This window comes from Bufo gargarizans, chromosome 6 (genome assembly GCF_014858855.1).
Source record: "Bufo gargarizans isolate SCDJY-AF-19 chromosome 6, ASM1485885v1, whole genome shotgun sequence".
Taxonomy (NCBI): Eukaryota; Metazoa; Chordata; class Amphibia; order Anura; family Bufonidae; genus Bufo; species Bufo gargarizans.
In genome coordinates, this window is record NC_058085.1 from 253,026,400 (window position 1) to 253,050,289 (window position 23,890).

Consider the following 23,890-nt stretch of genomic DNA (forward strand, 5'->3'; position numbering starts at 1 on the left):
GCACTATTTGTGTTTTGTATATAAGGACTTGGCAGCTTAGCACTGTATTGACCTGAACATGGAAACTACTGAGAGAGACCCCGCTGATGTGTTCTCCTACACCAGGCAGGATGAAGAGAGGATCCTCCACGATTTGGTGAGCGACTGCACGTTTTTGTCCACCCCGTCAGTTACAGAGCTGAAAAAAGGCTATGAGGCGGATGGTAAACGACTGGCATCTATGGAGCTGCATCTGGCGACTTTAGCGGAATACTATAAGTCGCACAGAATCCCAAGGGGTATGCGCTCCCAATTGAAACCAAGTCTGTTTCCAGCGGACAGTAAGTTTGCGCATAAATTTACACTAATTTCAAACAAATACGCCCTTGATGTGATACTATTGAATTTGGAGTTTCTGCAATATGAATTGGGCACGGTACGTGAGCACTTTGAAGGAGCTCTGATTAGGCTCAAGGAAGCCCTCCCTATACAGGACTTTGACACATATTTGACCAGTTGCTCCACTTATTTGGATAAATACAAGAAAGAACAAGAAGCGATCAAACGACGCAAATGGCAGCGGGATGAAGAGGACTATAGACGAGGCAATGTCTATACCTGGCAGGAACCTAAAGTACAGAGACGTCAACCATTCTCTGGTAATTCCAATAATAACAAATGGAATAACTCCAATCCTAGGAGGAAAATGGTACCTACCAATGATGAAGGAGCCATTCAAGTCACACAGCAGCATGATTTTTTAGGCCCTGCTATGGATCCAAAAGGACCAGACGTGGTGGGCGGAGACAATTCAAATGGAGAAAAAGAACAACGGAGTGTAAGGAGTCGGCCAGCAAGGAGAAAGAATCCATAGTGGTAAATATATCCTCCCATGAACTGACCAGTGCACAGACCGATCTTCTATCTAAAGGTCTATCTTTTTGTCCCGCGGTGGGAGTGGACTGGTTCCAATTGGAAGTAGACCTGCAAAAATTTTTTAGAAGTCTTAAGTTAAAGGTGTGGTTTTCTGAAACCGATAGACATATGAATAATGTTGATACCCAGCGTGGGTGTGAACTCTCCCTTCGCGGTGTAGGCTTATACGCCAAGGGGGACTTCACACCACAGATTAAGAATCCAGCCATTGACACATATATCAATGCAGTGAGGGCTGACATTGAGGCACTGAAGGAGTCTATAACTGTGGGAGGCCTCAGACATCCTAACATGACGTCTGCGGAGATGTGTGCGTTGGGTGAACTTTGCAACAACGGCTCCCTCACGGTCAAACCGGCCGATAAGGGGGGAGCCGTGGTTGTGATGGACACCCAATGGTACATCTCTGAGATATTGAGACAATTAGGAGACTCCCTGGTATATAGGAAACTCAATCATGACCCCAAGTTTGAGGTTATTAAGGTCATCACAGGATTACTGGATGGAGCCCTGTCAAGGTGTCTGATTGATGAAGCCCTGTACAAATATCTACTGATTACACAGCCAAAGACACCATTGATATATGTGTTACCTAAAGTTCATAAAAGCTTACAGAATCCCCCTGGGAGACCCATAGTGTCCGGGAGGGAGTCAGTGTTCTCAAATTTGGCCATCTTCTTAGATAAGATACTGAGATGTTATGCTGTTGGGGCAAAATCATATGTACGAGACACTGGTGATTTTCTGAATAAGATTGCTAATGTACAAGTGACGACACATACGCTGCTGGTTTCTTTTGATGTGGTGAGCCTCTACACCTCTATCAACCATGATAGAGGTGTGGAGGCAGTCAGAAGGTTTCTGGCTCAATCCCCATACACTGATGAATGTAGGGAGTTCATATTGGACCTGCTCGGTGTAGTCTTAAGGTACAACTATTTTGCATTTCAGGATGGGTATTACTTACAACAGCGGGGAACCGCAATGGGTTCAAATATGGCGCCTACTTATGCCAACATGTTCATGTCTGCCCTAGAGGCTGAACACGTCTATGTATCCCACCACTACAGCCGAGTGCGGGGGTGGTGGAGATACATAGATGATGTTTTTGTCATCTGGGAGGGCACTGAGGATGAGTTGGCAGAGTTTCACACGTTTCTGAACAATATGGATCCTGAGATCCAGTTCACGCTTGTATACTCCACCGAGCAGGTCCAATTTTTGGATACCATGGTAAGAAAACAGGGTACCTCACTGGTCACTGACCTTTACATAAAGCCAACAGACCGTAACAAGCTATTGAGGTTTGAGAGCTGCCATCCGAGATCTATGGTTAAGACTTTGCCACGGAGTCAGTTTCTCCGTGTGCAACGCATAGTGAAAGATCCAACATTGTGTAAGATCAGGTTGTTGCAGATGGCAGACAAATTCACCCAGAGAGGATATCCGAGGAGTTTGGTATGTAGACAGTTGGATGGGATCGGAATTAGGAGGACTAGTGAGGTTACCAAACAGAGTAGGGTGCCTTTCATTTCCACATATAATGAGGGCAGCTACCAGATAGCGGGAGCCATTAAGAAACATTGGCCGATATTGAACAATAGCTTCAAAAAGGTGAAGGAGTTTGCTGTGCCCCCCTTGATGTCGTACAGGAGAGCGGATAGTCTGAGGGACAAATTGGTGAGGGCTGATGTTATCGGGGGTAAGGCCCCAGTTCAAACCTACATAGGCCGCAAGAAAAATGGGTGCTACCCATGTTTAAATTGTGTTAACTGCAACTATATGTTGAAAGGGGATAAATTTGTACATCCGGTATTGAACACCCGGTTTGAAATCAGACATTTTCTGACCTGTGATAGTTCATTCGTGGTATACCTCCTGTCTTGCCCCTGCAATCTACTTTATGTGGGGGAGACAATTTGCGAGGTCAAGACCAGGATGAACTATCACAGGTATTCGATCCGACAGAAGAGGAGAGATCTTCCGGTGCCCAAACACTTTGTGGAAGCAGGACACAAAGAAAAGGACCTCAAATTCAGGGTCATAGACCACATCCCCCCACTTAAAAGGGGAGGCAATAGGGAGAAATTGTTGAAACAACGTGAGATCCTGTGGATACACAGACTACACACACTGAAGCCAGATGGCCTTAATGCGGAGTGTAGATGGGAATTATATGGATAAAGGAAATATGTGTATAGCTCATCAACGTGGGGGTTTCTTGTTCGTTCAGTCTGGTGTAGGAGAAACGTAACAGTGCACGCCCTTTTGAACATACTAATATGATATACTGACACTGTATTTTTTCTATTCCAGGATGTTTTGATTAACTTGATGAACTTTTATCTTGGTATTGGATGGAGCCACCCTAGTCCTTGGATAAGGATCTGATTTTGAAATTACATGTGGACGCATATGGGACGACGTCAGACGGCCTGGGATCAGTACATGATTGCACTATTTGTCCAACACTATTTTATATTGTACTTGTAGACTGCTGATGTATGCGCGTCTCTGACCACACATTTGATGGTCAGTGACTTGACATACACGCTATCTTGAATCTGTGTATGCTGATGGGATGAGTGTGTCCCATGACAGCCACACTATATGAAGTTATTGGTGATGGCAAAGGGAGACGATACAATCGCCTGAGCTAATGGCTGGGCTTGATTCTCCTCCCCCTTGGCCATCTCCAATTATACTGTTATTCTGGATTTGTGCGCATGTAGTTGCCCTGGCCGTGCTGGGCTCGTCCGCTGGTCTAGGCTTGTTTGCGTCGCCATGGTGACGGCGGGGTCCCGCCTGCGACGTGACATGCGCTGAACCACATGGTCTGGCCTCCCTCCCCCAGCAGCTGCGGCTCCTGCGTGCGTGCCGGTGGATGACGCTGCGGTCCATTGGAACGTGACGTGGGGGCGTGGCGCCGTCGGGGGCGCGGCCAGAGCTGTCGGGTCCGGCGCATGCGCACTGCCGACTAGGGGACGCTAACGCTGAAGGCATGGCGATGTTGACAAGCATAATGTGCGTAGATGGTGAGCTCCCTCCAATTTTTAATATGGTTCAGCTGCAACTGCAGCATATGATTTTAACTCTGTGTGTACTGCACTGTATAATGGTCACTGTATAATAGGGGCTTGGATCCTCTATACATTACGTATTGTATATGCACTATAACTGCTGTACACATCACTTATGTTTTTATGAATAAGATGTACACTTTTGATGCACGTAAATGTGTGAAAGTATTATGTTTACTATATCTGGACATCATGTGACTATGCAGTCCCAGGTCATGTGACTTGATCTTTTCCAGATAGTTTTGATTGCATTATTAAACATAAAAAGATCAATGTAAAGATAGAGATGAAGAGAACAGGGGTATTTTGTGTATTTTCTATGTTACATGTTCCTTTAATTCCAGAATATCCACATTTCAATACAATAGAGTTGTAGAGAATAGAGATCTTGGATTGTATTTCACACTGTACTGACTGTCCTACACAGCCTTTAACACCTCTGGCCATTCTGCCACTCCATCCATTCTGTTTCAATCATAATATTAACATTTGATTCTTTTTTTTAATAAAAGCAAAAATAAAATGTATTTTAGGCCCAGAATAGATTTTATCCTTTTAAATCTTATTAGCAACTGATGAAATGACTGATAAAATCTAAACACACAAAACATGGTGAAAGCATAATAAACATCTTGTAGATTCTTTTTAATGTCTTTGGTGGCCCACATAGGAAGCAAAACCGTCTGTGTTTCAGTAAGTATTGCTTGAGGCACTGTATGATGGTAGCTTCCTGGTACAGTTCCACTTCTCCATCCTTTGTCTCTTCTAAGCACACGATCTGTCTCTCTCAGGGAATGGCTGTAGTTTGGTGATCTCTGATTGCTTCACTACATTACCGCCCGCTAAGGAACGTGGTTTGGTGGACACGTCACTCTGGACAATGGAAAGAAAATGAAGTTACCCATTAGCTGATTCTATCACATAGTACTGGTGTCAAGTTCTGGATTACTGCTGGGTCACATGTCACAGTCCAGTCATTGGCTGCAGAAGAGCACGTGACAGCACCCATTCAGGATGTTTACATGTGGGGGACGGAAGTGCAGTAAAGACAGCCCAAGACCCACAGAGCCAGAAACAAGTGGTGGGGAGCAGTTAAGTATAGACCCCTTCACAGGTCACGGTTGGGGGTGGGAGAATAATAAATAAAAAATTGTGGACAACCACTTTAAGATGGCTTGTTCTAAATAAATACCTATAGACTACTGGTGATATGGTGCGGCAGGAGACTTGCTTTTAGGTGCTACAATAATGAACAGCTGATATTTGAGCCTAAATCATGCAAATACAGGGCCGCAAGCCCAGCCTTGACCCTTTCTGAGGCCTCACACACGCCCGTGTCCATAATGCAGTCCACAAACCATGAATCCACAAAATAAGAATACCTTCTGTGGACAGTCTGCATTTTTATCACTGTCATCACCAGAAACGATTATTCCAGTACAGACATGAATAGGTTATGTTTTATGACTTGCGAAATGGACATACAAATATGGACCCATAGAAGCGAATGGGTTCGTGTGCAATCTGCAAGAATGCAGATCAGATATAAATGACAGATATGACCATGTGCATGAGGCCTTACCCTGTAAAAAATACACACTATTTTTAAAAATATATATGAAATCCAGCAATGCACTAAATCATAAAAACTGTATTCTTTATTGATGGAAGAGTACAAAGTAGTAAAAATGGCTTACGTGTTTCAGGCTACACTAGCCCTTTTTCAAAGCTTGCATGCCTTGAAAAAGGGCTAGTGTAGCATAAAACACGTAAGGGTACTTTCACACTAGCATTATTCTTTTCCGGTATTGAAATTCGGTAAAGGGTCTCAATACCAGAAAAAAATGCTTCCGTTTTGCCACAATGCATTCTGAATGGAAAGCAATCCGTTCAGTATGCATCATGATGTCTTCCATTCAATCCCTTGTACGGTAGTTCACCGGCCAAAATTCCAGAACACTACTGCACTTGCCGAATCCGGCATTAATTTCCATTGAAATGTATTACAGCCGGTTTTCCAGTCTGCGCATGCGCAGTTCTTTCTAGCTTTCAAGAAATGTAATAAAAAAATGTAATACCGGATCCCGTTTTCCTTATTTCAATGAATAAGTCTAACGGATCCGGAATAAATTATATCCGTTTGCATGCGGATTTCCAAATCCGTTAGGCAGTTCCGGCAATGGAACTGCCTGCCGGATTCTAACAACACTAGTGTGAAAGTACCCTAAGCCATTTTTATTGATTTGTACTCTTCCATCAATAAAGAATCTGGTTTTTATTACTTGGTGCAGCTCTGGATTTTCATTTTGTATACTGTGGAGTTCCAGCTCCCTGTGGCACGCACAGTCCAGGGGAAGCGAGAGGCTACGGCTTGGTCAGATGTTTGAGGGGGAGACTCAACCTGGAAAGTTTTGGACAAGAGTTGCACTAAAATCATGGAGGGTAAAGCAATTTGGCTAGCGATTCTGTTTTTTATGGAAATGTGCTCCGCAATAACCCAATATACTGTATGTCCATTATCAGAATGATTCTGTAACAAATTCATGCAACAACTTCACAGTGAATCTCCAAAGTTTGGAAATCCACTTCTTGACAATGTGTATCCACAAATGCTTAGGTACAAAAACTTCATTTTTGGAAATTGTCTTTGAATGAAGTATGAGAAGTGATTTGTAAGGCACTTAAAACAAAAGGGGCCAGTACATTTCTTTGAAACCCGTTGGTTGTATAGGGGAGCAACGTACCTGCAGGAGAAACATGGCATCATGAGAACAAAATCCCCAGAGAGGAGCTAATCATTGCCAGGAGCAGACAGGGAACAGAGCACATAGATTGCAAACAAATATACAGGCAAATCCTGAATGTTTGGAGATTCCCTTTGAGTAAAGAACAAGAAGTGATCTGGGGGCAATTACCCTTAATGAGTTTCATTGTAACGTTGGCTGTATAGGGGAGCAATGTACCTGCAAGAGAAGCAAGATGGCACCATGAGGTTTGTTGCTAATCATTGCCAGGAGCAACCAGGGAACACAACATAGATTGCAACAAAAAAAAATTAACCAGGTAAACCTTAATTTTTCGAGATTCCCTTTGAATAAGGCACAAGAACTGATTTGGGGGCACTTAAAGGGTTTCTACCACTTCAGTTTGACCAAATTAGCTTTCAGACACTAGCGATCTGCTAGTATCTGATCTCCATAACCATGCAATTCTTAGAGCTGTGTGTGGAGCCGTTTCATAAAAAAACTAACTTTTATTCCTATGCAAATGAGCCTCTAGGTGCTATGGGGGCGTCTTTTCAGCACCTAGAGGCTCGGTCTACTCACACTGTATGCCCGCCCATCTCGTCTTGAATGCCTGCCTCCATCACAGCCATTGGACGAATTCACGCGCCTGCGCCGTTCACTTCTGTCTTCGGCACAGGCGCAGTGAGTGATGCCGGCTTCCTCACTGTGACGTAGTCGGCGCAGGCGCAGTGAGGAATCCGGCACCAGGAGCGTATCATTTACTCACTGCGCCGATGACAGAAGTGAACGGCGCAGGCACGAGAATTCGTCCGATGGCTGTGATGGAGGCAGGCATTCAAGACGAGATGGGCGGGCATACAGTGTGAGTAGGCCGAGCCTCTAGGTGCTGAAAAGACGCCCCCATAGCACCTAGAGGCTCATTTGCATAGGAATAAAAGTTAGTTTTTTTAAAGGTCTAAGAATTGCATGGTTATGGAGATCAGACACTAGCAGATCGCTAGTGTCTGAAAGCTAATTTGGTCAAACTGAAGTGGTAGAAACCCTTTAACAGTTAAGATGTTTAGAAATGTGCAGCTGGTTATTAGTTTAGAGCAGTGATTCCTGCATTTTGAACTGCCTATAATGCCACCTTCTAAGCAGCACAATATGTATTCCCAACACAGAATAATGTCCCCTTATGTGTCTCCAGCACAATATGGTGCCCCTTATATTCCCCAACCAATTGTGTCCCTATAACACAATATGGATACCCTTATGTGCCCCCAAACCTAGAATAATGCCCCTCATGTGCCCCAACAGAATATAATAACTGTAATAGTTTATTCTACATGGTGACATTGGATGTGAGACCTTCACCTAGCAATATCCCATATCATATTCAGAGGATTCCATTACATCCAGTTACATTTACCTGACGTGTTGTTGCACTAGAATACTTACCCGTATTTTTTGACCCATAAGAGCCCCCTTCCCCCACGTCTTTGGGGATAAATACTAATGAGTGCTTCCATTATGGAAACGCTCATTAGTGCCAGAGGACTGGGAAGCAGTAAAGGCTGTGCACTCACTGCTTCCTGGTCCTCGGCTGTCGGCTGTGCTGTGGCTGCATACAGTGTGAGGGCGCTCTGTTTCTTTACGCTGTGCGCGTCGGATCACAACACAGCCGCAGCATGAATAAGACAGAATTCACTGGAAGTGAGAAGTGGCGAGAGCAGGAAAGGTAAGTATTTATTTTATGTGGCATGGGGGCTGAAATATGGCAAGAGGGATGTTCTGACGAAATGGGGCTAATATAAAGCAATGAGGTCTGATATGAGAGGCATGGGGCCTGATATCAGAGGCAATGGGGCCTTATATGAGCAGTCAAAGCTGATATAAGGCAATGGGAGCTGATATGAGGCAATGGGGGCTGAAATAAGGCAATGGGGGCTGATATGAAGCAATGGTGGCTGATATGAAGCAATGGTGGCTGATATGAGAGGCAATGGGGGCTCGTATAAGGCATTATGGGCTGAAATATTGAAGCTTTTGTGGAAATTTTATTAGGATGTATTTCTAATATATTGTATATTGTCATCATGTCTCTCAGTGTCAGGGTAAACCATTGGAGTGGATATCTTCCTGTGTATGTCCTGTCACAGCTGCTGGGCGCAGAGGTCTCCGTCGGCGAATGGTCCATGTGCTAAGCACTGGGCTGTGGGCCGGGGGAGACTGATGTGTTCAGCAGAGCAGTGTTTTGTTGGCTCATGTATGGACGCCGGCTAGGGCCCTCAAGCAAGACGTGGATTTATTGGCTTGGCGTGGATGCATTTGTTAAGAGAACAATATATGAAAGGAACGTGCGTTTGTTGTCTCTAGTGCGCCTGATCAGCCGCTGGAGATAATGACGTTGTCCTGTAAATAAACATGCATGAGAATCATAGTAACTTTATCTGGCATTGATCACTGAGCAAGGCTGGATAGAGTTAACTCCAGTGGTTATAGGATACATGTGCTTGTTAGCTGGCTATGTTATTCTAAATCAGGCATGCTTAACCTGCGGCCCTCCAGCTGTTGCAAAACTATAACTTCCAGCATGCCCGAACAGCCTACAGCTATCAGCCTACAGCAAGGCATTTTGGGAGTTGTAGTTTTACAACAGCTGGAGAGCCGCAGGTTGAGTTATGCCTGTTCTAAATGATGGTGTCTTGTCTTCCTATGTCATCACTTCCTGCATCCTTGTTACATGAAGTAAGTGGTCGGGTGATGGGCCAGCCCCTTTTCTATTGTTACACCTTTTGTGAGTAAACAATAAAGGTGTACAGACTGGGCCGGATCGAGGCAGTTGCTCAGCAGAACTCAACATGGTAACACCTGTGTCTGACTCTGACTGCGGTTGAGAGATTTGCCTGTTTGATGAGAGCGGATTTCAACTATTAATATTTCTACAACAGGGCTGATATAAGGCAATGGGGGGCTAATATGTGGTTATGAGGGGGCTTATCTGATGTCTGAATAGGGGTCTTATTAGCATTGGGGGGCTGATTGTGGCTGTGAGCTGAGGTTTGAATAACATTGGGGGTCTGATTTCTGGTCTGATATCAGGTCTAATAAAAAAAATAATAATATTGTCCTCCTCTAAAACCTAGGTGCTTCTTATGGGACAGTGCGTCTTATAGGGTGAAAAATACTGTAAGGACAGGGAACTGAGCACATAGATTGCAAAAAAATCATTACACAAATCCTGAATTTTTGGAGATTGCCTTTGAGTAAAGCACAAGAAGTGATTTGGGGGCACTTACCCTAAGTGACTTTCAATGTAACGTTGGCTTTATAGGGGAGCAATGTACCTGCAAGACAAGCAAGATGGCACCATGAGGTTCGTTGCTAATCATTGCCAGAAGCATTCAGGTAATAGAACACATAGATTGCAAAAAATAAATAAGTAAATAAATAAATAACCAGGCAAAACCTATGTTTATGGAGATTCCCTTTGAATAAAGCACAAGAAGATATTTGGGGGCACTTACCCTAAGTGTTTTTCTTAGTAACGTTGGCTGTATAGGGGAGAAATGTACCTACCATACAAACAAGGTGGCACCATGAGTTTCACATAAAAAACCTCAAAGGAGAGCTAATCAATACCAGGTAAAATGTCTAGAGATGTGAGAAATTGCTGGTGGTTATCAGTCTAAAGCACTGATTCCTACACCTTATACTTACTATGGTGTCACCTTCTAAGCAGGAATCCTCATTATGTGTCCCCAACACAGAGTAATGCGGCTTTATGTGCCTCCAACACAATACGGTGCCCCTTATATTCCCCAACAAAGTAATTCCATAATGTGTGCCTCTAACATACTATGGTCACCGTTATGTGCTTCCAAACCTAGAATTATGCCCCTCATGTGCTCCCAACCCAATTTAATAACTATAATATTTTATTCCACATGGTGACATTGGATGTGAGGCCTTCACCTAGCAGTATTCCATTTAATAATCAGAGGATTGTATTACATCTAGTCACGTTCACCTGAAACATTGTTGCAGTAGAATACATGTCAGCACACTTGTAAAAGGACATGAGCAGCGGGGTACAGAGCACACAGATTGCAAAAGAATAATTAGACAAAACCTGTGTTTTTGGAGATTCCCTTTGAGTAAAAAAACAAATGTGATTTGGGGACACTTACCCTAAGTAAGTTTCTTGAACGTTGGCTGTATAGGGGAGCAATATGCCTGCAAGAGAAGCAAGATGGCACCATGAGGGTGATTGCTAATCATTACCAGGAGTAGCCAGGGAATAGAGCGCATAGATTGCAAAAAATAAAATAAAAAATAACCACACAAGACCTGTGTTTTTTGAGATTCCCTTTGAATAAAGCACAAGAAGTGATTTGGGGGCACTTACCCTGTGAGTGACTTTCTTAGTAACGTTGGCTGTATAGGCGAGCAATGTACCTACAATGGAAGCAAGGTGGCACCATGAGTTTCACATCAAAAACCTCAGAGAAGAGCTAATCATTACCAGTTAAAATGTCTAGAAATGTGAGAAATTGCTGGTGGTTATCAGTCTAGGGGCTCGTTCACACGAACGTAGTTTGCGCTTCATATACGGGCCGTTTTCTGCATTCTGCATATGGTCCGTATACGGAACCATTCATTTCAATGGGTCAGCAAAAGATGCAGACAGCACTCTGTGTGCTGTCTGCATTTGTTGCTCCGTTCTGTGGCTCCACAAAAATTGAGTCTTGTCCTATTCTTGTCCGTTTTGCGGACAAGAATAGGCATTTCTATAATAGGCCTGCTGTTCAGATAACTGCAGAAGGCACGCAGGCGGCATCCATTTTTTTGCGGATCCGCAATTTGCGGACCGCAAAACACGGCACGGTTGTGTGAACGAGCCCTAGAGCAGCGATTCCTAATTTTACTGCCTATGGTGTTACCTTCTAAGCAGCACAGGATTGTTATCATGTGTCCCAAAAAAGGAGTAATGCCCCCTTATGTGTCTCGAACACAATATAGTGCCCCTTATATTTCCCAACAAAGTAATTAGATAATGTGTCCCTCTAACACAATATGGTCACCCTTATGTGCCCCCAAACCTAAAATAATGCCCCTCATGTGCCCCAACAGAATAAAATAACTGTAATAGTTTATTCTACATGGTGACATGGGATCTGAGGGCTTCATCTAGCAATAGTCAGAGGATTGCATTACATCCAATCACATTCACCTGATGTGTTGTAGCAGTAGAATACACATCAGCACACTTACCCGTATTTATCGACCCATGTGGAAAATGCCCTGCGTCTTATGAAAGCGCTCATTAGTACCGGAGGATCAGGAAGCGGCGAAGGCTCTGTACTTACCGCCTCCTGGTCCTCGGCTGTGCTGTGGCTGCGCACAGTGTGAGGGCGCTCTGTGACCTCACGCTGTGCACATCGGATCACAGCACAACCGCGGCATGAATAAGACAGAACACGCTGGAAGTGAGAAGTGGCGGGAGCAGGAGAGGTAAGTATTATTTTTATTTTATGTGGCATGGGAGCGGAAATATGACAATGGGGGGCTTAAATTTGGCAATGGGGGGTGTTGTGAGGTAATGGAGCTGATATAAAGCAATGGGGGCTGATATGAGGGCATGAGGGGGCTCATCTGAGGTCTGAATATTGGTCTTATTAACATTGGGGTCTTACTGAGGCTGTGAGCTGAGGTCGGAATAACATTGGGGTCTGATTGCTGGTCTGATCTGAGGTCTAATGATAATTTTTTTTTTCTTATTGTCCTCCTCTAAAACCTAGGTGCTTTTTATGGGCCGGTGCTATCACGACCGACGTGCCGATCACATACGTGACGCAAAGGGAGGGAATAGGAAGGCCCTGTCCAAGGCAGAGGGAAAGATGGTGACCCCTAACTCACCTTGAGGCTGGCACCTGACTGCCCTGACGTCCCAAGACGGGTTTCTCACCCGTACGCTGATCACGTTCCTAAACCCTGGCTTTCCTTAAGATGAGCCCTACGTAGTGAATAGGGCAGTGGGAACACTAGCCCACACCACTAACACTAAAGGGAAACACTAGGGAAAAGACAGACAATACTGACAAAACATATAGTCCCAGGTGTGCGACAACAAACAACCAACAGGGATCTGGAGGGTAATGCTCTGGTACAACAACCAGGGATAACAGCAACTCAGCTCCAGTGGGTCAGTATAGAAGTCCAGGCAGGAAGCTCTATATCGGGCAACCAGAGAAGTGGGAGAGGGGAATATTAGGAGGTTGGGAGTGTTGGACAAGGAACAGCTGAGGAGAAGGAGCTACGGATCTCTGAGCGAGACAAAAAGGATTGCAAGGCAAATCCAGAAAGCTACCATTAAGTAACAGCACTATCTTTAGACATAGAGCGCGCAGCCACCGACTGCGACTTCCTGACCCCGGGTATAACGGAGTCAGGCGTTGCTCTTGACACCCTCATGACAGGTGCGTCTTATAGGGAGAAAAATACGTTCCAAAAGGACAGAGAAGAGAGCACATAGATTGCAAAATAATTATTAGACAAATCCTGAATTTTTTTAGATTCCCTTTGAGTAAAGAACAAGAAGTGATTTAGGGGGACTTACCCTAAGGGAGTTTCATTGTAACATTTGCTGTATAGGGGAGCAATGTACCTGCAAGAGAAGCAAGATGTCACCATGAGGATCATTGCTAATCATTGCCAGGAGCAGCCAGGGAACAGAGCACATACTGTAGATTGCAAAAAATATAATAAAATAACCACACAGAACCTGTGTTTTTGGAGATTCCCTTTGAATAAAGCACAAAAAGGGATTTGGGGCACTTACCCTAAGTGACTTTCTTGGTAACGTTGGCTGTATAGGGGAGCAATGTACCTACAATAGAAGCAAGGTGTCCCCATGAGTTTCATATCAATACCAGTTAAAATGTCTAGAAATTTGAGAAATTGCTGGTGGTTATCAGTCTAGAGCAATGATTCCTACAGTTTTACTGCCTATGGTGTCATCTTCTAAGCAGCACAGGATCCTCATTATGTGTCCCCAATAAGTAGTAATGCCCCCTTATGTGTCTTTAACACAATATAGTGCCCTTTATATTCCCCAACAAAGTAATTCCATAATGTGTCCCTCTAACACAATATGGTCACCCTTATGTGCCCCCAAACCTAGAATAATGCCCCTTATGTGCCCCAACAGAATAAAATAACTAATAGTTTATTCTACATTGTGACATGGGATCTGAGGCCTTCACCTAGCAATATTTTTAATATAATGTTCAGAGGATTGCATTACATCCAGTCACATTTACTTGGCGTGTTGTTGCAGCAGAATAAACATCTGCACACTTACCCGTATTTTTCGCCCCATAAGACGCACTTTTTCACATACCAAAATGGGGGGAAATGCGCTGCGTCTTATGGAAGCGCTCATTAGTACCGGAGGATCGGGAAGCAGTAAAGGCTCTGTACTCACCGCCCCCTGGTCCTCGGCTGTTATATGGCTGCGCACAGTGTGAGGGTGCTCTGTGACCTCGCGCTGTGCCCGTCAGGTCACAGCACAGCCACAGGATGCAGAAGGCAGAGCGTGCTGGAGGTGAGGAGCAGGAGAGATAAGTGTTTTTTTTTTTTTATGTGCTTTTTGGCATGGGGGCTGATGTGAGACAATGGGGGCTGAAATATGCCAGTGGGGGCTGATATGAGAGGCAATGGGGGCTGAAATGAGGCATAGGAGACTTATCGGAGGTCTGAATGGGGGGTCTAAAAAACATTGGGGGATTGAATGCTGGTCTGATCTGAGGTCTAATGAAAACCTAGGTGCGTCTTATGGGCCTGTGTGTCTTATAGGGCGAAACATATGGTATAAAAGGACAGGAGCAGCAAGAAAAAGAGCACACAGATTGAAAATAAAAATTTGACGAACCATGAATTTTTGGAGATTCCCCTTGAGTAAAGCACAAGAAGTGATTTTGGGGCACTTACCCTAAGTGAGTTTCTTGAACGTTGGCGGTATAGGGGAGCAATATACCTGCAAGAGAAGCAAGATGCCACCATGAGGTTCATTCCTAATCACTGCCATGAGCATAAGGGGAACAGAGCACATAGATTGGGGCACTTACCCTAAGTAGGTTTCTTAAACGTTGGCTATATAGGGGAGCAATGTACCTGCAAGACAAGTAAGATTGCACCATGAGTTTCACATCAAAAACCTCAGAGAAGAGCAAATTATTGCCAGTTAAAATGTCTAGAAATGTGAGAAATCTTTGGTGGTGATCAGTCAAGTGCAGTGATTCCTACAGTTTTACTGCCTATGGTGTCACCTTCTAAGCAGCACAGGAGCCTCATTATGTGTCCCCTACACAGAATAATGCCCTTTTATGTGCCTCCAACACAATATGGTGCCCCTTATATGACCCAATAAAGTAATGTCATAATATGTTCCAGTAACACAATATGGTCACCCTTATGTGCCCCCAGACCTAGAATAATTCCCCTCATGTGAACCCAACACAACATATTTGCCCCTTATACAACCCCAGCACAATATGGTGCCCCTATGTGCCACCAACCTAGAATAAGGACTAAAAGATTTTATTTTCAGGGCCCCCTCAACAGTATTATACAATGACCTTATATACAGTGGTACTATAGGAAACAGATAGACTGAGAGTGCGATCTTGACTAAACTCAGGAGGGAGTGGGGGTTGCGAAGAAGTTGCTGGGTGAGGAGGGACGGTTTTTGCTGTCAGGCCCAGTCATTTCTAGTTACACCACTGCCTCTAACCCCTGCCCATCATCACCCTTCACTTCTTTGCCACTTTGAATTTACTGTGTTCTGCCATATTTACTTATGTGAGACTAAATTTTGCTGGAGAAGTAACAGTGTTACCGTGTAGCCTGTAGGAGTCATTAGGGAATGTTACTGGTAGGATAGGCCACTAGCATGCGCCCGGTATATGTATTACACCCTGTGCCCGGCCGATCAGCTGTACTGCACTACCTTCTCTGCTGGAACTGTACAGCTAGTAACTGCAGCACTGCTCCCAATGAATAATGTGGATATTCACTCATTTGTAAAATCCCGGACTGATTTTAACTGGCAGATTACATTTTTGGTGAAACATTTCCTTTAATACCTGGGCTTACAGCAGGAAAGTTGTACCTGTGGCCCCCACTGTTTTCTGTTTACTTAGTGATGAAGTTACATATATCCACATGACCACTGCAATCAATCATTGGCCTCAGCGGTGATGCTTGTATGTACAGCAGGACAGTGCTGAGGTTAGTGATTCATCTGATTGGGCACTGACCACTGAACCTCACATTTTAGCCATCTGCGGCAGTCCCCTAGAGAACGAATGAAGCTAAATTCATTCGGAGTGCTCAGGGCCCCTACCATCAGTGGGGTTCCCAGCTGTTGACCCTCCAATCAGATACCCATCCTCTATCGTCTGAATAGTGGATAAGGGACTTGGGAGAAGCCACATAATCACTTATGGTTATAATACTGTTCTTCTGTGCACAGTAGTAGTACAATTAGTGCTATCATTGCTGTTGTTATTTAGTACACTATTACTAATAGTACCTTCAGCCCCCTGATGAATTTGGGATCAGAACAGTAGAGGAGCATTTATACTGCGCCAATGAGCAGATGATTGTCAAGAAGGAAGCGTTCCTTCCTGACAATTGCCTGCACGTTAGTTGAGGCGAAGAGCTGAATTTACAGGCAGCGATCACCTCCACAGTTTAAGGATGAGCGATGGCAATTGCTGTATTGTTTCTGGGCAGCAGAGTGCTTTAGACAGCTCGATCTGGTGCCCAGAAATGATGATTTAGGTGTCCACATGAATGATTGTTTCTCCCTATGAACAACTGTGTCCGTAGGGCGCTCATGCAGTAAAAAATACTAGATTTCCGTTATATACATATATATTTATATATATATTGCACTTTCATGTAATAACTTGTGTAATTGTGTGTCATATATGCATATGTTTGTGGAGAAGGACAGTACAATGTTCATCTCTGGAGGGTACTGGCATACTCACTCTTTATTCCTTCGTCTCAGCGCTACTGCAGGAATAGCAGCAAAAGCAGCAAAACAGTAATCTGAGGAAACTAAAACAAAAAACAGACAAAAAACTAACAAATATGCATCGCTGGGGTCCTAGGTATGAATCTGACTAAGGACAACATCTGCATGGAGTTTGTATGTTCTCCCCGTGTTTGCGTGGCTTTCCTCCAGATACTCCTGTTTCCTCCCACACTCCAAAGACATACTGATAGGAAGTTTAGATTGTGAGCTCCAGTGGGGACAGCAAGTAATTTCTGTAAAGCAATGACCTTTTTTTAAGGGTCCCTTTACACTGGACAATTTAGCAGACAATTGTTGGGAGGGAAGTGTTCGCCTGCTCATCAGGGAAGGAGACCACTATTATTTCATGCAGTGATCTCCTCCACAGTATGCTAATGCCATCACGGCAGCAGAGCGTGTTTAGACACCATGGTCTGCTGTCTGCAAATTATGAATTTGGTGTCCCCACATTAGCAGGTAATTGCTAACGAGTGTTCCTATGAATGCTTGTTAGCACTTATCTGGCTGATTCTTGGCCCGAGTAAAGGGGCCTTTAGAGATTAACAGAATAAATCCTTGAGAGTTTTGATCTGCAGATATCTGCTCTAGCTAAGGCATGCATCTGCATCACTGTCAACCCCAATAGAAGAACAACTACAGCTTTCATGTGTGTGCCATGTAATTACATGCACTTATCTGCACGACTGGTGCCCCAGCCCCCAGCGGCATAGCTATAAATAGTGTTGAGCAAATCGAAGTGTCGGAAGTGGACTTTCTTCCAAATTTCGCATTGCCAAATTTCCTTGTGCTTCGTAGTAACAAATCCATTTTTTCTGAAATGGCGGTAAAAATTTAAAAGAAATCATACTTACCTCATCCATTTGATAGTGAAGTGGCCACCACAGCATTCATTCAGTGCAGAATCTCGTGCGCAGTGACGCATGATGTCATTACGCCAGCCAGCATGATGACATCTTCATGCATAGCTCAAGATTTTGCACTGGATCTTAAAGCAAGATGGCCGCGGGGTCCTCTTTGCGCTCAAATGGATATAGTAAGTACAATATTATTTTTTTTTTTTAATAATCAACCCGTGAAATTCTTTACTATTAATCTGATATGCTGCGATCAGTGAAGACCGCAGCATCTGAGGGGTTGAATGATGGGGGGTGGGGGGGTGTGGGGGGGGGGTGGTGCAATCGCTGTTCCTTGTCATTGCACTCGCTACTTACAAAGAAATACTCTTCGTGGCGAAGTAATTTGTCACAAAGCTAATTTGTTTGTAAAATTCGACAAAGCAGCCGAATTACATTTTTGAGAACTTCGCTCAACACTAACTATAATCTCTCTATATATTCAGCATATTATCTTTCTGCATGTACCTTTCACTTTTCTCCTTTTTCTCATCCTTCATGTCTTCTTCTCTGAACATAAAACATAAAAAAACATAATGTACCAAGAAATCCACATTATATAATCAGTCATCATTATGAAGAACTCTAGGTCCAAATGGCTGGACTTCTATGGACTAGTAGTCCTGTAGGACATCAAGGAGGCTCTTGGAGCACCAAGGGTTTGGGCCAATGGGCCCCAGAAGTGTGAACTCAGCCCTGCTCCTGTTATACACTTACATGGTCTCCAGGTAGCTGACTGGTGTAAACCGCTTCAATGTTCTTATCCTACCATAGAAAACATAGTTCTGGTTAACTGGAAGTCCTCAGCACATGTACCCCAGATATCCCTTATGCCAGGCCTATACAGTGCAATATGCTGCATTGTTGGTAACCAACAGCAATTATTGTATATTGGTCTAATTCAAACCATGCCCTCTTTCAACTAGGCCACAGCCCTTCCCTAGACCCTGTCTAGCAATGCTTAATTCTGGCCATTTAGGGGTAGAGTTATCAAACCTAGTGTAAAGGAAGCTGGTTTAGTTGCCCTTAGCAACCAAACAATCAGAATCCACCTTTCATTTTTCAGCGCTCCTTTGGAAGATGAAAGATGAAATTTGATTGGTTGCTATAGGAAACTAAGCCAGTTTTCCTTTTCACCAGTTTGATCAATCTCTTTCACACCGGGGTTGCACTGTTCGATTTTGAGATCTGACACAGGCTCTCAAAACTGCAGCACAAGGCCTCGGTTTTGTGCTCAATCAATGTCAATGGGGACAAAACTGAACAAACCAGAACGGATGCAGCCGGTTGTATTATTAGGACGGAAGCATTTTGCTGTGTTTTTTAGATCCCCTGTCAGATCTCAAATCCATACAGCAAAAATGCAAATGTGAAATGCCTGTATTCTAACTCTAGAAATAAAAGGTCATTATTCTAAAGTATACTTACTGAATTGGCAGGTTCGAGCTGCGGACTTTGTACCACCACCTGATGGAGGATACAGTGACAAATATTACTTAGCATGTGACCTCATTACTGAGCAGCAGTTTGACATTCTGTAGCAATCAGTCAGAGCAATGCATTTAGGCACCATATCTACTTGCAGGCGTAGATTAGCGCCAACATTTGTGCTGTTTTTTGGAATAATAAACCTGTCAGAAAGGGGCTGGCTCCCTCCCCAGTTAACCTTGTCTAATCTTTTCACCACTATTGTATGTGACAAGAAAAGTTGCAAATTTCAGCAACAAACATGATATGCGCCAAAATTTTGGATATTTTACTCTCACAACAGACATTGGTTAATAAATCTCTGCAATGTTCTCAACATTTCCTTGACTTATTACAAATACATACGTCACATCCATAAATATATCTTCTGGCTCCTCCTCCTTCTCCAGGTGTTTCTCCTCCTTGGCTTTTTCCTCCTCCAGATGTTTCTCCTCCCTTTTCTCCACCTCTTCCTTAAAATCCTCCTCCTCCAGATGTTCCTCCACTTTTTTCTCCTCCTCCATTCTGTAAAGAGTAAAGTATATAAAAATTTAGAAAACTATGATGAACTAATCAAATTTACCAGATCCAAAATAACGACGTTTCTCTGTATCCAATAATGATTCACCATGCCTAATCTTTAGAGCCACTTTAAGATACTCATACCCAGTACTATCAGTACTCATTCGCTGTTAAAGGGGTTCTCTGGGACTACAAATAGATGGCTGCTTTCTTCCAAAAATAGCACCACCCCTGTCCTGAAGTGAATGGGGCTGAGCTGTAACACCACACAACCTGTGGACAAGTGTAGGGCTGTTTTTGAAGAAATCAGCCATCTGTTTGAAGTCCTGGAGAACTCCTTGAATGATACCCAAACCAGCCACTGAATGCTCCTACATGACCGTAAATCCTCAGTACATAATCAGTTATACTTGTACACGACCTATACCTGCACTTCACTATCTGTACCCACACAACCCCCCTTGGTATCTACACCAAATATTACACTTTTTGGGTAATATTTCTCTCCTGATCCCTACGATTAGCTTTAGGATACCATGTATTAGATGTATTTACCTCATCTTTGAAATCACACTTCGAAATCCGAATGTCTCCAAACTTTAAAAAAAGGGAGGTAAGAAAAAAACACCATTATTATTTTTTCCTGTTTCATCCTTAGCATTTTCCTGTCTCATCAGATGTAAATCCTAAGACAAATTATACGATTAGAGAATGGTGGGAGATATGAGACAAGCCCAGACATTACATGGAGGAGTCCTACAGGAAGAGAGATGATACAGAAGGGCCTGTTCACACCACTGTATTTTCAGTGGGCATCCGACCTGCATTTTTTGGAAATCGCAGGAGAACTCGTTCATTTCTATGGGTCTGCGAAAAATGCAGACTGTACAGAGATGTTATCCATGTGCCCGCTGCACCCAATGCGACCGAGCCGCAAATGATAGAACATGTCCTATTCATATCTGTTGTGCAGACAAGAATAGGCATTTTTCCACTAGGGCCCACAAAAAGTATGGATGCACATGGACCACATGCATATCTTGTAGATCTGTGATTTGTGGACAGCAAAGCTGATACGGACGTGTGAATAGGCCCTAATAGAGCCTAGAACAGAGTGTACTTACCATCCACAACCCTCAAGCTAGTGGTAGCTCTATGGCTCCTTATACAATGGGTGTGACCTCATAACTAGGGGTGAGCGAATTCTAATACTCTTCGGAGCGCTTACTCCTTACAGTATTCAAATAAAGTTTTATGCAAATCGACTTTGGATATTTCATCTCATCCCTAGTCATAACAACTGGGTGAGGATGAGAATCGGATCATCCCGTGACATCATAAACAGCAACTCAGAACCCCATGTATTCTCTATAAAATAACTTTGGCGGATATTTCTCTAGATATCTGCATTGTACTAGATATCTGTTATTCCTACTAGAAAACTCTGAATAAACTGATGACTGTCTGTCCCTTACTGAATGAAGCTAGACGGTGTAGGAACACGCTACATTGACAAGAGGAAAATGAACACCTCAATTTATTAATTCATTTCCAGGAGGAATAACAGGGTAATTGCTCAACACTCAGTTCTTAGAGACAAAAAATTCCTACAACATAGAGAATACAAGTATTTACTAAATACTGTCAGAAGAGCTAAGAAATCCTGTTTAAGGGAATCTGTCACCATTTTTATGCTGTTGTAAGAGCAACATCAACTAGGGGTAGATCCTAGACCAGGGGTCAGCAACTTCTGAAACGACATCTCCCATCATGCAAACTTGCTTTGCTGTTCACAGAAGTGAAAGGAGCATGCTGGGAGTTGTAGTTTCACAACAGCTGGAGTGCCAAAGGTTGCTGATCCCTGTCCTAGACTCTCCACGCCACTGATTTCAGTAGGAAAGAACTGTCAATCGCTGGCAGGTGGGAGGGGAGCTAGCGCATGAATATCAGGGTGTATGCGCTGGAGCTGTTAGGAGTTAGGGATTAGGGCATCATAAATACTATGTGATATATAATGCTATGCGACCCCGGCAATGCTGGAAGTTCAGGCCAGGAGTCCAGAGCGTGACACTCGTTCATCTTAAACCAGCCTTATATGTAAGGACTTGTGTTATCAGTCTTAGTTATCTGCCTATTTTTCTTAAATCTTCATTTTCCCTTATCTTGGATGATTTTGGTGGCTTTGGAACCAATTACTTAACTTACAATGGTTTCAACATACAATTGTCATCCTGGAACCAATTAATATTGTAACTTGAGGGACCACTGTATATATTATTTAAAGAAGGTTCATATATAATGTAAATTATAGACGGAATTACACAAAAAAAACACAACAGGACAGGAGCCTAGGACAGAGTACTGAACAAACCAGAACGGATGCAGCCGGTTGTATTATTAGGACGGAAGCATTTTGCTGTGTTTTTTAGATCCCCTGTCAGATCTCAAATCCATACAGCAAAAACGCAAATGTGAAAGTAGCCTTAGTTTGTATCTCACCCCCATCGTTATTACCCTTAGAATCCATTCCTCTCTACTCTCCATAAGGACTACTCCTCCATCATTCTACTAGGAAGATGCCTGTATTCTAACTCTAGAGGTAAAAGGTCATTATTCTAAAGTATACTTACTGAATTGGCAGGTTCGAGCTGCGGACTTTGTACCACCACCTGATGGAGGATACAGTGACAAATATTACTTAGCATGTGACCTCATTACTGAGCAGCAGTGTGACATTCTGTAGCAATCAGTCAGAGCAATGCATTTAGGCACCATATCTACTTGCAGGCGTAGATTAGCGCTAACATTTGTGCTGTTTTTTGTTTTTAGGAATAATAAACCTGTCAGAAAGGGGCTGGCTCCCTCCCCAGGTAACCTTGTCTAATCTTTTCACCACTATTGTATGTGACAAGAAAAGTTGCAAATTTCAGCAACAAACATGATATGCGCCAAAATTTTGGATATTTTACTCTCACAACAGACATTGGTTAATAAATCTCTGCAATGTTCTCAACATTTCCTTGACTTATTACAAATACATACGTCACATCCATAAATATATCTTCTGGCTCCTCCTCCTTGTGTTTCTCCTCCTTGGCTTTTTCCTCCTCCAGATGTTTCTCCTCCCCTTTCTCCACCTCTTCCTTAAAATCCTCCTCCTCCAGATTTTCCTCCACTTTTTTCTCCTCCTCCATTCTGTAAAGAGTAAAGTATATAAAAATTTAGAAAACTATGATGAACTAATCAAATTTACCAGATCCAAAATAACGACATTTCTCAGTATCCAATAATGATTCACCATGCCTAATCTTTAGAGCCACTTTAAGATACTCATACCCAGTACTATCAGTACTCATTCGCTGTTAAAAGGGTTCTCTGGGACTACAAATAGATGGCTGCTTTCTTCCAAAAATAGCACCACCCCTGTCCTGAAGTGAATGGGGCTGAGCTGTAACACCACACAACCTGTGGACAAGTGTAGGGCTGTTTTTGAAGAAATCAGCCATCTGTTTGAAGTCCTGGAGAACTCCTTGAATGATACCCAAACCAGCCACTGAATGCTCCTACATTACCTTAAATCCTCAGTACATAATCAGTTATACTTGTACACGACCTATACCTGCACTTCACTATCTGTACCCACACAACCCTCCTTGGTATCTACACCAAATATTGCACTTTTTGGGTAATATTTCTCTCCTGATCCCTACGATTAGCTTTAGGATACCATGTATTAGATGTATTTACCTCATCTTTGAAATCACGCTTCGAAATTCGAATGTCTCCAAACTTTAAAAAAAGGGAGATAAGAAAAAAACACCATTATTATTTTTTCCTGTTTCATCCTTAGCATTTTCCTGTCTCATAAGATGTAAATCCTAAGACAAATTATACTATTGGAGAATGGTGGGAGATATAAGACAAGCCCAGACATTACATGGAGGAGTCCTACAGGAAGAGAGATGATACAGAAGGACCTGTTCACACCACTGTATTTTCAGTTGGCATCCGATCTGCATTTTTTGTAAATCGCAGGAGAACTCGTTCATTTCTATGGGTCTGCGAAAAATGCAGACTGTACAGAGATGTTATCCATGTGCCCGCTGCACCCAATGCGACCGAGCCGCAAATGATAGAACATGTCCTATTCATATCTGTTGTGCAGACAATAGGCATTTT

At 43.3% G+C, this 23,890-nt stretch overlaps 2 protein-coding genes and 1 long non-coding RNA gene across 3 annotated transcripts in view; all 3 read right to left on the reverse strand.

Annotated features, from left to right (window-relative positions):
• Window positions 1-4,443: 4,443 nt before the first annotated feature.
• LOC122940076 lies at window positions 4,444-10,059 on the reverse strand. Its single transcript, XR_006390240.1, has 3 exons — window positions 10,024-10,059; window positions 6,740-6,958; window positions 4,444-4,868 (listed from the first exon to the last, which is right to left on the reverse strand). It is a non-coding gene; the product is annotated as an uncharacterized LOC122940076 (long non-coding RNA).
• A 1,072-nt stretch (window positions 10,060-11,131) lies between these two features.
• On the reverse strand, window positions 11,132-23,463 carry LOC122942128 (trichohyalin-like). Its single transcript, XM_044299623.1, has 14 exons — window positions 23,459-23,463; window positions 22,754-22,906; window positions 22,342-22,380; window positions 20,267-20,308; window positions 19,556-19,714; window positions 19,151-19,189; window positions 18,440-18,487; window positions 18,191-18,232; window positions 16,783-16,852; window positions 14,854-14,899; window positions 14,717-14,762; window positions 13,566-13,613; window positions 13,344-13,391; window positions 11,132-11,182 (listed from the first exon to the last, which is right to left on the reverse strand). The coding sequence occupies exons 1-9, from the start codon at window positions 23,461-23,463 to the stop codon at window positions 16,786-16,788; spliced, it is 594 nt and encodes a 197-aa protein (XP_044155558.1). The 3' UTR covers window positions 11,132-11,182; window positions 13,344-13,391; window positions 13,566-13,613; window positions 14,717-14,762; window positions 14,854-14,899; window positions 16,783-16,785.
• The window catches only part of LOC122940062 (gastrula zinc finger protein XlCGF57.1-like), a 38,581-nt gene continuing 37,570 nt past the window's right edge, over window positions 22,880-23,890 (reverse strand). The window contains exons 9-10 of the mRNA XM_044296387.1: window positions 23,459-23,500; window positions 22,880-22,906 (exon numbers count right to left, since the gene is read on the reverse strand). Coding sequence (XP_044152322.1) covers window positions 23,472-23,500 — 29 coding nt within the window. The 3' untranslated portion in view covers window positions 22,880-22,906; window positions 23,459-23,471. The remainder of the gene's footprint in view (window positions 22,907-23,458; window positions 23,501-23,890) is intronic.

Bases quoted from the DNA above. Each gene is read 5' to 3' on its own strand.
- LOC122942128 (XM_044299623.1), bottom strand. The intron at 19,190-19,555 runs GTATGTATTTGT...ATCCTCCATCAG, and splicing joins GATATATTTATGGATGTGAC to GTGGTGGTACAAAGTCCGCA. The intron at 18,488-19,150 runs GTAAGTATACTT...TTTCTATGGTAG, and splicing joins AGCTCGAACCTGCCAATTCA to GATAAGAACATTGAAGCGGT.